The 15,547-nt window shown below is 42.9% G+C and overlaps 1 protein-coding gene across 3 annotated transcripts in view; it reads left to right on the top strand.

Moving 5' to 3' along the window:
• The window catches only part of LOC111268920 (retained), a gene marked incomplete at its 5' end in the record, with an annotated part of 77,684 nt that extends 62,346 nt beyond the window's left edge, over positions 1–15,338 (top strand). For all 3 annotated transcript variants that reach the window (XM_022848159.1, XM_086971874.1, XM_086971873.1), the window contains 3 exon segments: positions 2,693–3,157; positions 11,814–12,173; positions 12,495–15,338. In XM_022848159.1, the coding sequence (XP_022703894.1) occupies positions 2,693–3,157; positions 11,814–12,173; positions 12,495–12,586 (917 nt within the window).
• Positions 15,339–15,547: the final 209 nt, after the last annotated feature.

Here is a 15,547-nt window from a genome sequence, read left to right as displayed (position 1 = left end):
ACTGGGGAAGAAAACTAATTGTCGAGTTATTTTTTTGTCTCAAAATTTCGAGCGCACCGCTGCTTCCCCGCAGCTTTCGATGCTCAGAGGTACTGACAGAGGAGGATATCGCCTTCCACCACCGTTGGTACATCGCTAGCGGCGGTAGCAACGGGGATGCGTAGAGCTACACTCACTTAACTCACGGGCAGTTAGAAACTACGGCAGAACTGCATTGGGGCATGGGGAGACGGGAATGCTACCTACCTGGGGTAGTTTGGACGGTGAACGGAGCCAATTGCATCGCGAGTGGAGGGGGATAGCTAGTCCGCGCACTGTTCGTCGGCCATACGACCTGAACGCTAATTGAATAGTAAACAGCACCACCGTGGAGTTATTGTGTGACAACAGGCCAGAGCACGGAGGGACTGACTGGGCCAATAGGAACCAGCAATAGGACATGTTAGATGCGACAAACGAAAAAGATGAAGCTTCGAGACTGTATTTGTTTGGCCGGCACAGAATTGTTGGATAACGGTCACTACAACAACAACAACAACGGTTTCAGTGCAGCGGAAAACCTGCGCTGTAGCGACGGCAGCAAGACTCACCGTTGCCTGACAACGAGTTCGCGCCTTGTCGTATCGTCTTCCCCCACTTTAGCTGAAGAAGTAGGCAGGAAAACTACAAATCGTCCCTACAGCCGCAGTGGTTGTGCCTGTCGAACACAACGATACTTCAATGATCGGCACCGAGATGTCCCTGTTGCCGATGCCGCCCTCGTTGTCGTCGTCGCCATTGCTAGCTTGGTGTTAGCCTTAAGGCAAACCCAGCTGGGAGCCAAAGGAAAAAGAACTGTTGAAACCAGACGGGCAGCAAGAAGAGTTTGGGTGTGAAAAAGAATGTACGTGCTTGACTGAGCCGTTCGCACGATGTACGATACGCTGACACGTTAAGCGCATAAGTGTGTACCGAGGCGACGACTACGGCTCCAATGTGAGGCAATATGTGAGGACCCTTGTAGCCGCACCCTGGAACGGTAATGTGGTTTATATAAAGGCAACGGGTTAACGACCAGTACACACCTGTACATGCACATGTGCACTGAATCAAAGAGATTTTCTTTTCGCTTGAATCTAGCGATGTGCGATGCCTAGGCGTAAGTAGTTAGTCTATGCGCATGAGGTCAGCGATTAATATCCTCGTGGTCTGCTGATTACGATTCTCTTTGTCACCGATATAGCAAATAAATATTAAGAGATTCACGTCAGCTACTGCTTTACTTCAACGTTCGTTCAGAAGAAATAGCAGGCGAGATTAGTGCGTATGACATAGACACCCAAGTGGCGGTAAAATTCATGGGGAGATGATTCCACAAAGGAGTTCTTCAGCACAAACCTCTCATGTAATTGCTTGAACTCGCGCCGACATTACGACGCATCGAAATAACGATAACATCGTAGACTCTTCCCGAGCTCACTTCTATTGTCAGTTGTAAGCATTTAAAAATATATATTACTATTATCCGGGACTGTTATTGCTTCCGCTCCTAACGACGTATACTCCCCTGCACCAATACATATATGTTCGAAGATTTTGTGCGGTCGCTCATCTTCTTCACATGGTTTACCTAAACTCGCCTTGTGGGTGTGATATATTTAGAACACAAGTCCCATGTCTCCGCGCTTATGGCGTATCACCAACACGACGATATAGACCCAGGGAAGCAGAGTGTCAGGAAACAAAAAAGCCAGTAAATAATAGAATACGCTTTCGAACTCTACAGCGTTTGGAATAAGCTAACTAGCATTTATGATAAACACTTCCTATTAATTTTGAGCTCTGCCCTTCGTGACATATGTGCAACCGCGGCTGGCTTCTGCAAACGTTGTCTTCCACCCAAATAGGCCTGTGCGGGTACGCAGATCGTATTGGCTTGTTTTCTCGCGCTCGATGCTTTATGTATTATTAGGTGCTTTACGTGCGGAGACGCACTCTATGGAGGCACACTCATTGGCTGCCGGGCAAATGCACATCGTTCGAAAAGTCGTCCGGGTCAGTAGATTTGTATAGACTTCCCCATCGAGGTTAGCCATAAGGGGCTAGGTACTTGCTTCCATACTTTTTCGGCCTACGGCGCGACCGGACTGTGGTAGGCGGCACGAACTGTAGACGCCGAGGCTACCATTTCCGGCCTAACCCACTTAGTCTTGCTGACCCAGCAAGTGTTCTATGGAGGAAATGTCTGAGAAAAGTAATTCCAGACAAAAAGTAGCTAGATGCGGAAGGTGATCGTAAGGTATCAAGTTGTTGTGGACGATAAGATGATTTAATTAATGCTTTTACGACTGATGTTGGTTGTGTGACGTGTCAAAAAAGGCTGGTGACATCATTTGGGTCGAAAGAAGTTGATAAAATTAATAAGAAAGTATAAATTATTTGGCTTTCTCCTTCGAAAGTATGGCCTAAAACGACTCTCGAGTTAATCTCAATGTCTAAGTATGATAAATCTAATCGAGGTAAGTTGACACAATGGCTGGCAGCCAAGCCTTTAGTCGCGGGAAACTAGCGGTCGCTGCTTCAAGTCTAGCTGACGACACATAAATACTGCACAACATTGTATGAATAAAATAATAATTTTACTGAAAATGAACGCCACAACAAACACAATGCAGAGCTTAACTTGTTCTGTCTTTATATTTAATCTTATCAGGTACACCAGTGAACCGTATTCCGATTATGGCAAAACAGGTCCTCGACTTGTACGAGCTTTACCGATTGGTTGTGGCGCGAGGCGGTCTTGTCGAAGTAATCAATAAGAAGATATGGCGCGAAATTACGAAAGGACTCAATCTGCCATCTTCCATCACATCAGCGGCATTCACTCTGCGTACGCAATACATGAAGTACCTCTACCCGTATGAGTGTGACAAGGAAAAACTTAGTCATCCTGATGAGCTGCAGGCGGCCATTGATGGAAATCGTCGCGAGGGACGTCGTTCGTCGTACAATCACTTTAACGAAATGCTTTCATCAGGAACCGCCGGTTCGGGTGGACCTGTACGTTCGCCTAGCAGCAACAATGCCCCACCCCTATCACTTGTTCCACATCGCGGCTTGCTTCAGCTCAACGGTGGACTCAACGGAAATAACAATAATCTACATGGAGCTTCCTCGGGTAAGTTGGGTAAGCTGATCAGCTGGTATCTAGTTGTATCAATTGTCGATCACAGGTGTACACATATACACATTTTAGCTTACCCTATTTTATTATATTTTCTACGCCTTTGGCCTGCTTGCTGGTGTGAACACGTCCTGAAAATGACTGCTCCGGTAAAGCGTCGAAGCCTTGCTTCCTTCACTACAGTTCACCCTCTCGCGGCTGGAATGGCTACTCCAGCTAAAGGCAGTTGTTACATTCAGAGCTGATAGTGGGCTCTCGTCAGACTTGTTCTATAATACAGTAGATAGACGGAAACGTGTTATGATTACGTTGACACATAATGATCTTATTTTGTAATGTCCAGTATCACTGCCCAGGCTACTCCCATATGTGGGCGTTTACTTACCTATGATTTAGTTTGGGTTGTGTTGAACGTATTCCGCTCATGCGTCGTCGGTCGAACTGACGACACTGGGCGTGTGCTGTATGACAGTCTCCAGCTGGCGGGAGCTTATATAGTTCACCGTCCACTAAGATTGGCAATATGCAAGCATTATAGGAGAAAAAGACCTTAATTATGTCATCGATGTGGTGCCCTGAGGCTCGCAAAGGCATAATATCACGAAAGGCATCCTGCCTGTAAGAGCAAGGAACTATTTTTTTCCGATTACCATTGAAAAAAAAATTGTGTAGCGACTTTCCCCGGACGAGGGAAAAAAGTCCGCCAGCGATTTCCTATTGGCGGTTGGCTATGGCTGCATTGTGCATCTGTACTATCTATGCGCTGCAGCATAATCGTTCAAAGGAAAAACGGTTTGATTCCTTTACGTGCTCAGCACAATACTCAATATGCTAAAACAACTTCAGCCAGCAATGAAATATCCGGATCATCAAAGCTCTTTCTTCTTTTTTTCCGCTGACACAAGTCTCCATATAATCGAAATCTCTCGATGGCCAGAGCAGAGCAGAGCATTTGCTCAAAGGTGAGCACGTGCCGTACGTCGCAGTACTGCTGAAATCGACCGAACGGTAAAACTGTTGAAAGTTACACAACAAAAATAATTAACATTAGTTAACATGAGGAGCCGCTATTGAACTTGGCTTCATCCGCAATTGAGGAAAGATCAAACATGAATCATTTGGATGGGAAAGCCACTGTCCCGAAGGCATCGAACAAAATATATGAAATCAAAGCGAAGTTGAAGACCGTTACAGGGGAACTATAGGAAGACACGGACAACGCGTCTAAGGTCAATGGTTACACAGAAGAGATGGTTTCGGCAACGAAACTCATCAGAAACGAAATGACCAAACGATAGAGTTGTTACTCACAAAATCTCATGGGTAAAACGTTATTTAAACGTGCGCTTTCAATACATTATGTATCCGTGCCGCATTTAGCATTTAATGAATTAGTTGAACTTTTTTCTCCGAAATGAGTAGACTTCTTCGGCTTATAGGCCTTCCACTTCGCCGACCTATAAGCACTTAGGTGCTTACATGCATCTATCGTAGCTGTTTACTATTGGCCTTCGCTGGCTTTGAACGTCTTCGTTAATATACATACGTAGCTAATAGATAAGTGGCAGTTCTTATTAGTAATATTGCTGCTGAGGGCTAGCTAGTACGCACGCAGGTGTGGAAAAACATATACTGAAGCAAGAACATGCGCCCGGATAGATACGTGCATAGATGCATCGACGTGTGCCGACGTAACAAACCCTGCGAGTCGGACGTCCTGAGATATCTTCATCAGACGACGACTAGAAATGGTCTGAAGGCAATTTTGTCGACGAGAGATCTGTGGTTCTGACATCTACAGCACTAACAAGGCATGCCCAAGTATCCTCCACTCGGCTACCTAGCTAACGCTGAATCAATAAAGCAGGCTTAAATAACAAGCATTAGCTGCCGATAGATTTGTCGTGATGGTCATTTCGTCGCTGATGAAGAACTGTTGGAAAAATTGATTTGTACTGTTTTTTATTTGACTTTATTGACGCAATGCGGGCGACTGGCCAAGTAGCGTTACTTGGTTCGTTTTGTTATAGGCGACAGCAGCGGTGACGCTGTATGGCCACAGGCACGTTAGCTATTCAGTGTATTTTGTTCAACAGATCCTTACAGATTCAGATTCACAGTTCGGATTCTCAGATTCGACAGATTCTGTTGGATGCCTTATAGAGTACGTCCTGCTATCATTGTGCGTATGACTCTGTTGGGGTAGGATAGTCCTCTTTGCGACGACGCTACGAGATGGTTTCGCTGAAGGCGAAGACTCATTATCGCCGCTGCTGTTTTTACCCTAAAAGTCGTCGTCGTATTGAAAAGAAACTCGTAAAGGTAGTGACTGTACTCCCTGCTAGACGTTTTAGGAGCAAATAGAAAAAAGCTAGCCACTTATGTTATCGTAGACGGTAGTAAAACTTGTAGCCTATAGTCGTACTTAATGATATAAACTAATATGAATACCAATATAGGGGCTGGATGCAGTGTAGAATGCTCGTTTCCCGGCTAAAGAAACATGCCGTCCACAGCTTAATCATGATTGTTCTAGCGTGGTCGATGTATATAGAAGTGCTGAGGATAATTTGAAGCAAAAAGTTCAATGTGATGCTAAGTTATTATGGCAAAGATTAGTCTACGCTTACTTATATCTCTCTCGCAGCATCACTTTGTAGCGACTGGCAGAACAAAAATTATAGTACGTATGTCTGATATATCTTTAATTACCGCTAGAAACTTTCCGTTACATTAGCAATAAAATGATTCGATTATGGTCGTATATGAATCAAACCCTACTATAAACGATAGCTTCGGTAGGGCGTTTCTCATCTGATAAAGTTAAAAACATGCCTTCTAACATCTTCCGACATATCGCCACAACGTAACCGTATCACTTAATATAAGGCTATATGCATCACCCTCGCCTAGGGGCCAGGCTGCCGTTTAGGATAAACCCAAGTATGTGGCCTTCCTGTAAATCGGTATTAAATAGTTCGCAATAACTAGAGCCACTACAATGGTGATTAGGCAAAAAGTAAACACACCATCAAACTCCCGGCAGATGGCGTTCGAGCGCGCATTATCAATGCAGCGTTATGTCGCTACGTTTGCCATTGTTGTTACGGATACTGATGTTCTATTGTTGCTACTTCGGCTGCTAGTGGCACTAACGAGCTCAGGTGGCAATTTCCTTAAGGATTTGAAAGCGTAGAGCGAATGGCGTGATGATCCCTTTCGACAAAAGATATGATGGCCTAAAAGCGATTCCGGCGTCAGGTATCTGCGCCTACCAGTGGTGTGCTTCAAAACGGCCTAGCGTTAAAAATATTCCCAGTAGGCCGAAAGCAGTAGACATTGGCATGTTATTTGTGAAGCGGCAAATAGGCGACCCACAGTGGTGATAACCGGACGCGGGAATGGTTGCGCTTTTTAGGAGCTGGAGGGAAGAACTCTTCTTTAGTGGCAGAAGACGGCTGCTGATGAAAAAATGACGAAAAAAAAATGTAAGAAAAAATGAGAAAAAATTAGGGAAGGTCCAGTCGTTCTGAGTTACTCGGTTTGGCTATAGTGCGGCTATATACATCTAACAGATGGACACACATATCTCCTTTAGCAGAGCATAGGGACAGACTCAAAATCGATTGCTTGGCGAATTCTGTTGAATTGAAGTCCGGTCGAAATGCTAAAGGGCCACAGGTAGTCTTATGTTTTGGGTGGAACTCCTTCAATATATATATATAGTTTACGCAAATGAACGTTTTTTCGTCTAACCTGCCAATTCAAGGAGTTGGCTTCCGGCTAGGAGTCGATTTTTAAAGATTTATTGTAAAAACCGAATGAAGAGACAGTCGCAAGTAGGATAGTGTGTACCTTCGACACAATTCGATAAATAGAAATTTAATCAAAATAAAATCAACATTTTGATACGATAGGTGGTAAAAATATTGGGCGAAATGTGTTATATATGGGTTATAATTTCGTAGTGGTATGTACAGAAATACCCATATCACCACTTTCAATGGTTACCTGTGTACTTTTGTTTGAATGAGCATGTACACACCGAAAATTCAGACTATAGTCATGCGGTTTTAGACAATCAAGAGGCGGTCGATATATATTTATTCGCTGCTGGTGATTGATGCTCACTTGTTCAGAAAACGGTCAAGCTTCGATCGCGTCGATCTACTTCTTTGTCGCTGAACAGGAACGAACATTTAAGGATGGATGAGAACCGTTCAACGAAATTTTTGTCTGTTTAACAGCGAATGGTTACTTGCCGTGAAAAGGGGACGATAGGTTTCACGCAAGTGGGCTCTAGGCGCTGCGGAAATCGTGCCATGACACAGATGGGAATTAATTATACAGGCCAACTTATGGATAACTATAATGATAATCGGTCCTAACATAAATTTAAAACGGAAAAAAAATACAACGAAGGAGTCTAGTATGTACATTATGTATGTGTACGGACGGAGTCGTGATCCCGATCAATCAAAAGAGTTAATTAGTTAAACTTTCTTTCTGATTGAGCTTGTATCACAAATGAACAACTAAATCCAATGCTAATATCTAGGTCGTCTTATGATTAGATAGCTTCCATTTCCGTGGGTCTTCCTCTTTCTTGTTTTTCTATGCGATACTTATTATCATTATTATAGTAATTGTAATGTTGGATGATGCGTTGGATCGAGCTGCGCACAAATAGATCGATATCGTTAGTTTAATTTCAATAAGCTGATGATGCTCAATGATGAGGTCCAATGGCCGACCTCAGCGTCAGCGTCACCGTCATGTGTTACGTCAAAGTATCGTCGCCATAAACCATTTACGGCGCCTTGTCAAATGGTATTTCAGAACGAAGTAGCACAATCCGAAGTCAGCATGGAGTAATCCTCAATCCAGACGCGATATAAAGTGAAATAGCATTACACAAGGGTGCTGCACTAAACTATCAATCAATCCAGTCTCAAGTGATACATCAGTGAACTTGTGCCAACTGCGATCTTCGATATTATCATATATGAATACATCAAACGATCGCTATCTCAGCGTGAGGTTCGCTCGAGCGCGACCGCTCGTACGGTTCTTATGATTTTTCAACATTGCCTCAGCTGAGACTAACACGTAACGGACAGGGACACTTGATCCGATGATGATTCAGGGCGATTACTGTCCTTTTTTGTTTTCGCTTTTCTCGAATTAATGAAGATAAATATGATTGACAATTAATAATACGCCATTTCACTCAACCGAACACCGATGTTACAATGTTTTATGCCGCAAAAAACAAACTTTTACCTCCCGCAGTACTAACGTTGTTCTACGTATTGGAATTAATTGAAATCGTCGAGAAGTTAGAAAAGGGAGGACAAGCGAAACAACCATATCATGCCGTTATTTCACTCGATCGCCGACCACTAATCAGCATGGATTTATTAGTCTTACGATTCCCTTCATCCAGCGGTCTGTTGGACCGCTGCTGGTTCATCGAATGCCCAGAGACTGGCTTAGCGAGCAGCGTCGCTAAAGAAAATGAAGAAGAGGTAGACATCGCTGCTAGTGTGCCGACTCGTCAGGGCATCGGTCAGATCGTTCGTTGGTCTTCTGGTTCGGCTGCTGTATCTCGTGCGTACGCTGGTACTCCGGGTCGCCGTATGGAAACTGCCGGCCTCCTTTATGGAGATGCACTTGTGCGCGGATTCGCGCACTGCACGCTATATAGGCCTAGAGGAAGGGAGCAGAAGCAAGATAGGGGGGTGCTTGGTAGCGCGCCTTTAAATTGGTGTAGACTATTCAGCAATGTACACAACCACGCAGATAAATAAATTTACAAATATGTACCTCATGCTCAAGACATCTTTGTGTACATATATGTAGATATAATATCTATGTAGACTCGCGTGTATGTAATACGTATGCTGTGTGTATGTATGTATATTCGAATTGTCATTTCTCTCCCGCGGCGTTTGGGGGGCCTCTGCCATCGTCGCCGCGGTCGCAGCTGCTGATGCTGTTCTTGCTAACTGCGATAAAGATGGCAGCAACAAAGTGGCTGATTAGAACAACACTGCACATAACAGCAACAAACATCAGAGGACGATTTGTTCATCCTTTGCGGACGCCTGTTGTTCCTGCCATTGGACAGGCACATTTAAGTTACTGAACAATGAGACAGTCCAAGTTAGCCAGCATCGGCGCGACCAGTCGGTCCATTGCCGCGAGTTGAGCAAATTGCTTAAAATATGAGGGATTGGCTACAAAAGTCATTCCAAAAAGAGTGATCCTATACAAATTCGCGAGTACGTATGGACGCAATCGCATCACCTTAACTTACATACATATATGTATGTATGCATGCTTTAGTACATATACATATATACAATCAAGATAACAGTTTATGATAGTGGCATGTGGCAGAAGTGGCGCTAAAACGCATAGCGTAAGTAAGATGTCTGCGTCGGGGGCTCATGTGATCATAGATGTACACACGCGAAGCGGGGTTGAAGTAATGAATAATTAGTAATGAATTATAATGAAGTAATGATAAATTATATGAAAAAGTTAATATTTTTATCATCAACGTAACAATCGCCATTGTATAGCCGGTGAATTTCTGTTGGTATTTGGAGTTTCGCTTGAGCGCTTAATTACGCTGAGAAAATAACAAAAAATATTCAATGGTCGTATGCTATTGGTGGTAATAAACACCCGTTTGTCTGATCACTGTTACCTACTAGATGATACTCAACGATGATTCTGAAAAATCTATCTAACACAAATTACAGTAGAAAAAATATAAAATATTAACAACGGTAGAAATGGCTCAAGGAGCTAAATCTGTGCTGTCGTTTTAAAGTTCCCTCTTTTATCAGTCTGCTTTCGCGAAGGAACCATTGACGGGTCTTCACTTGCTATTATAATAAAAACAGAACATGAGTTAAATTCGCACATTAAGGTAGCGTCTTGGGCTAAGCGCGGGCTTCAGTAAAAAGGGTCCACTTCACTTGTTGTCTGAATATGTAGGATTGACATTTGCCTACTCTAAGTAGTCCCTGTATGTTCGACATAGCTTGCTAACAAACAAATTCCTATTCGAGATTTTATTTATAACGAGAAATTCACCAATATAGTCGGCTATTTGCTCCCTATACGCTAACTTAAAAAAGAAGTTTACTTCTTTTAGTTGCCATCGTCAGCCACACGCGTATAAAAAGATCCAGCTCATAATTTTATATACACTTACCAGCTTACCCTTTCATTCATATCGAAGCGCCTTGCAAGCCTCCAACTACAGCCAGCTATCATCGGTTCGTGACTGGGTATATATACATCTATCGACCAGCATATACGAAAAAATAGAAGTACGACTGTTTATGGTGATGGTGCTAACTTAAGTGCTATGTTTCGTTGCATGGCCAATCCAGTCGTTTTAAATGGCTGGATTTTTCAAATGTTGTCTTCCACCGGAGAAAGCTGTCGAGCGTGAGTCGCCTACAGCATCTCGAATGCCACCGTTCGCCGATAGATCCAAGAGCGTCGTTGTTATGACGACGCTCACGATCATCAGCACTGCGGCAGTTGTTGTAGCCTGAGCATTGTCGAGTCCCGTGTGAGTCGGTGTCCACGACGTAAGCTATTACTATGTGTCTACGTACATAGGATGAGACTACGAGCTTTACTATTGAAGCACACGTAAGAATTCTGCGCTGCTTGTCTCACGTCGTTTTTACTTCATCGTTTGTTGTTGTTTCGGTTTGGATTCCCATGTTCGTCTGCCACCGCTGGCCATAGAAAATGTTACCAAGAGAGAATCACAGAGAAAGCGACTCCTTCGATCTTTTTTCTGTCTGCAAGAAGGATTTTCAAGCGCTTCAAAACACCGCACCCAGCGGGAGCTCGTCGAATTAATGATGCCTCGCAGTCGATTAAACGACAAACGAAACGAAAAGCTGATTCAATAATGGTTCTACTGAGGCTGGCGACAGTTGCTAGTGACTCCTCTGCTGCGCGTACTTTTCGATTCGAAATAATTCTATTAATATTGCATTCACATATGTGGAACAGCGTCGACGGAGAGACAACGAACAAAAACGTTCGGATGAAGACAAGGATGAAGATACACAGAGTAATTAAAATATTAGTCCGGTTGTATTACTGTAACATCGGTGGAGTTGCCACTTGGCAGGAGAGTGTAATGAGGACACCTTTTTTTAGAATAAAGAACCAAATAGAAATAAAGAAGAACGAAGAATGCTGCGACTATATTAGCTGTTTCCCTTGCTTAATTACGAAGAGTTTCACGTGAAACGAATTACTGTGCTTGGATCTTATACTTTGAATAAATGACTATTTAGATAGTTTGTTTCTTTCATCAAAATTGTACCTAAATTACGATAACGAGGACCGTAAAAAAATTCGATCGCTTACACCCTTATACTATGCCGGAACAAAAGTTTAACAATGAACACGCCCGCTAAACGAACCAATAAAATTATGATTAGTATAGTATAACAATTATATCGTGGTTGGCTATGGAAACAACTAGGATGCCGCTTGTATTTTTAAAACCCTAACTTATTAACGAAATCGAATAGGATCTAAAGAGAGCAAGCTATACATATGGTTTACCTAGACCTTCATTTTCGTGTTCGCGCTTATCCAACAGGTGAAGAGGACAACAGTATCGGTTCAATGATCGCTGGAGCTGGCGGAGGTCTTCTAAGCGGCCAGGAGCAGGCGCTCAATCTCGACGTGAAAATGGAACGTAGATCGCCTCCATTGCCGCCTGGCCTCGGCAGCCTTCCGCCTTCATCGCAGCCTCTGCCCTCGTCATTAAAAAGGAATCTGTCATCGTCTGGGGGCGCAAATAACAGTGGCTCCCCACTCGATCAGTTGAGTCCATCGGATCACCTGTCAACGGCGCAACAAATTAAGAAACTCTGCGCGGAGGAACTTATAAAAACACATATACAGCAGCAGCAGCAGCTACAGCAGAGTAAAGCTCTGGGACCTCTCCTTGGCAAAGGTAGGCGAAGCTACTATTTCTAATTAGTGTCAGTAGACTAAAGGAGTGAGAATTAAGTACATTCGGATTTCGTGGTCGTGTAAAAAACGTTCAGTTAGTAGTCTTCATGCGAAAAGGTCCGTTGAAGGTATTTGCGTCTCATAATATTAGCAATGATTCTAAGTACGACCGTAACGCAGACGCTAGCAGCGCTTTACATGATTTTCCTAATAGCTTACTTACGTTTTCGATATGTTTGTCTTGTACCAGAAACCCTTGATCCTGTTTCGATATTATAAGCAGTCTAACACTGCATAATGTTCTTTTTTATTTTGTTTGTAGATGGTCGACCGGTTGAAGCTGGAATACCAGTTAGTATGGAAATCAATGGTATCCTGTATCAAGGGATTTTGTTCGCGCAAACTAAGATTTGAGCTGCGATTAGAAACCATCGGATACAACACTCTGAGAGGAAAATCATCCACACAAGATTTTCAAGGGACAAGACGCAACAGTAACGACGCCATCGACACAAAGGCAGTAAAGCGTATGAGCATAAAATACAACAGAAGACGTGTCGAAAGGCGTCCGGCCTAGGACTGGCCTTATCGTCAGGACTAATCTTGAGGCTCTGTATGATAAAGAATGCGTGCGAGTACTGTTTGGGAAAACGTAACACTGAGAACAAGTTCGGTTCATTCCACCCAATTCGATATGTCGATATCGGTAACAGCTACGTTGTTAGAACAAGATCGACAGGGGTGATTCCTTTGGTTCCCGCGCACCCGCCTACTGCTGGATTATTAGACTTATTTCATAAACAAATAAGTGTTGTAGGAACATACAGAAAACGATACCTAATGTGGAACGAACATACACACAGCGTATGTATGTCGAGCATATGTGTTACATCTAGGCTGTCACAGGCGACTCATGTCCTAGATAACAACGCTTCTTAGCAGATTAATTGATTCTAGTGGAAGGCGAACTATCTCTAACCGTGACAAAAAGCCGCTAAATGAAAGAAAGCCATCCTGTAATAGTGCGAAGCGCTGTGAAGTAGTACGAGGTGGTGAACACGCTAGAAAACAACTTTTCATCCCCCCCCCCCCCCTCCCCGCCTTACGCATATTATGAAACGCATATGCAGTCACGTGGTAATAGCAGACGACGTACGAACACATGTGCACGAAATCTGGAGGACATGACAGTCTTGCATAACAGGCTACTGCTTCAAAGATAAACAAAGACCTACAAGGAAGAATATAACACTACAGAAGAAGGGAGGATAGGCGCGACAGTAACAGTGTGAAGAACAGTTGCTTTTTCAGTTTGGCTGTCCTACGCAATTGTACGCGTTTGCGTTGGCGGGCGACAGAGCCAAGACAGTAAGCAGGAAGTGACTGCGATGGATGGAGAAGGCAAGAACGAATGTAGCGCATTTACCCTCGAGCATCTCAAAATCAAATGCAATTACTATAGGGACAAATTAAGGACTAAAGATTGTCAGCGTGAACATGATTCAGCCCTCAAATACATTAGTTACTTCTAGAATTGTGTATTATGGGTTAAATAGGTCGGGGCAATAACTATGTTGGGAAAATCGGGAACAAACAACGGAAATTTTTTTGACGTTGATCATAATTTCGTTTCATTGACATAATTATTACTTTTCTCTCTCTCTCTCTCTATATATATATCTACGTATATATATATATATATATACGTAACAAATATTTTTGTTGTAGTTATATTGCTATGTCTATAATCACTAACTGTGTAATAAGCCGACTAGCAAGCGGATATAAATTAAAGGGAATGTGTAGGCGTAAAGGCTGAAGGAGAGTTGACGTGGGAGACAACAATCCTCGTTATTTAATCTGTGACATTATCGGCGGTAGTGATCCTACCCGCGAAGCAATTACGCCTGAAAAAAATACTAATGGGCAAGACAAATAGGTCTACTGCAATGTACTCGCGAAAAGAGGTTGCAACAAGAGACGATGAAATTGATGCAGGAAACGAATGCATATTTATTTTGTGGCGACGAAGTACAGCGAATCACACCGAGAGATAAACAGCTGCCACGGCAGACGAGAACAAAGGAGACCCTCGAAACTCCTGGACTCAAGGATAGCACAATGGACGAACGTAGAGAACGAAGATCAAGCGTTAATCGATACGATAGCGGCTAAGTACAAGTACTAGCATTTCATTAATAATAGAATCATTCATCTTCCGTTCTTATTATCACAGGAGATACACATTGACTCAACGTCAACAAACACGTGGATGCGAACACGTCTAACACGCATATCCGACGCAGATAGAGAGAGCGTGCTCTGTAATACCGTACCAAACTGAAATCCGCAGAATCGTGTTAGTGTTCGAGAAAGAGGTCATCGAGTCTTAAATATCGTCAACAGTAGAATATAAAACAGCATAAAAAGACCAAAAAAAATCTATCATACGAATGGATATTATAGTATATCTAAGAAGTCGGTCATTATAGAGTAGCGGAATGGTCTCATGGTCTCACCTGCTGAAGCTGGATTTTCTCGTCGTATGACGCAGTCTCGTCGCCTCTTGATGTTGTAAATAGTTTTTGATGAGCGATAGATGTGGCACTATTCAGCATCGAGTAGTTCTAGCTGTACGACTGGGGTATATATATATAATTAATACTGATCAGTTCAGGATCTAGTAGGAAGGAGTATGGAAATCCTAGGTAACACAGGAGAAGGGGACGAATAATCAACCACCCTTCCCTCTCTACGTATCCTGATCAGCGCCCGCAAGAAGAAAGCGGACGCGGATGGATAAAATGACGTCAGTGTAAATATGAATGTGACGCAGCATCAACGATATCTGAAGGAACTAAGCATAGAGGGCGAGTGAAAAGATAAATAACAATGATGAATTATTATAATAATGATAAAAACATATTGAAGAGGAGGGCAGACAAGCGATAATAGCAACAAAGTGGCTCAGCAGTGATAACAAACCGATGCTAACTTCGACGTTACACTGAATAGCGTTGAGGAAAAATACGAATGAATGCATATGAATGCAGCAGAAGGACATGATGACATACAAACTGGAACAAAAATAAATGGAAATAAAGCAGACAGAAAAGAAGCAACAGTAATAAATCAATCAATAAACACTACTGGTTCACCCTCAAAATCGTGTGCTTTCTTTTCGCGGGAAATGGAAATAACCTTGAGGAGCCTTAATAAAAAAACAATTTCATTTTTTTTATGAAAAAAATGTTAGTTATTAACGAAAAGCTATAGTTGGCCAAACTAAAAAGTTTCTCTAGACCAAAACGTAGATTGATACATCTTAATTCGCGAGAAGAGTCCTTTTTAGAATAGAGGAGCTTTGATTGGCCA

This window comes from Varroa jacobsoni, unplaced genomic scaffold, assembly GCF_002532875.2.
Source record: "Varroa jacobsoni isolate VJ856 unplaced genomic scaffold, vjacob_1.0 scaffold_1330, whole genome shotgun sequence".
NCBI classification, from domain to species: domain Eukaryota; kingdom Metazoa; phylum Arthropoda; class Arachnida; order Mesostigmata; family Varroidae; genus Varroa; species Varroa jacobsoni.
This window is presented reverse-complemented; position numbering and strand designations above follow the sequence as displayed.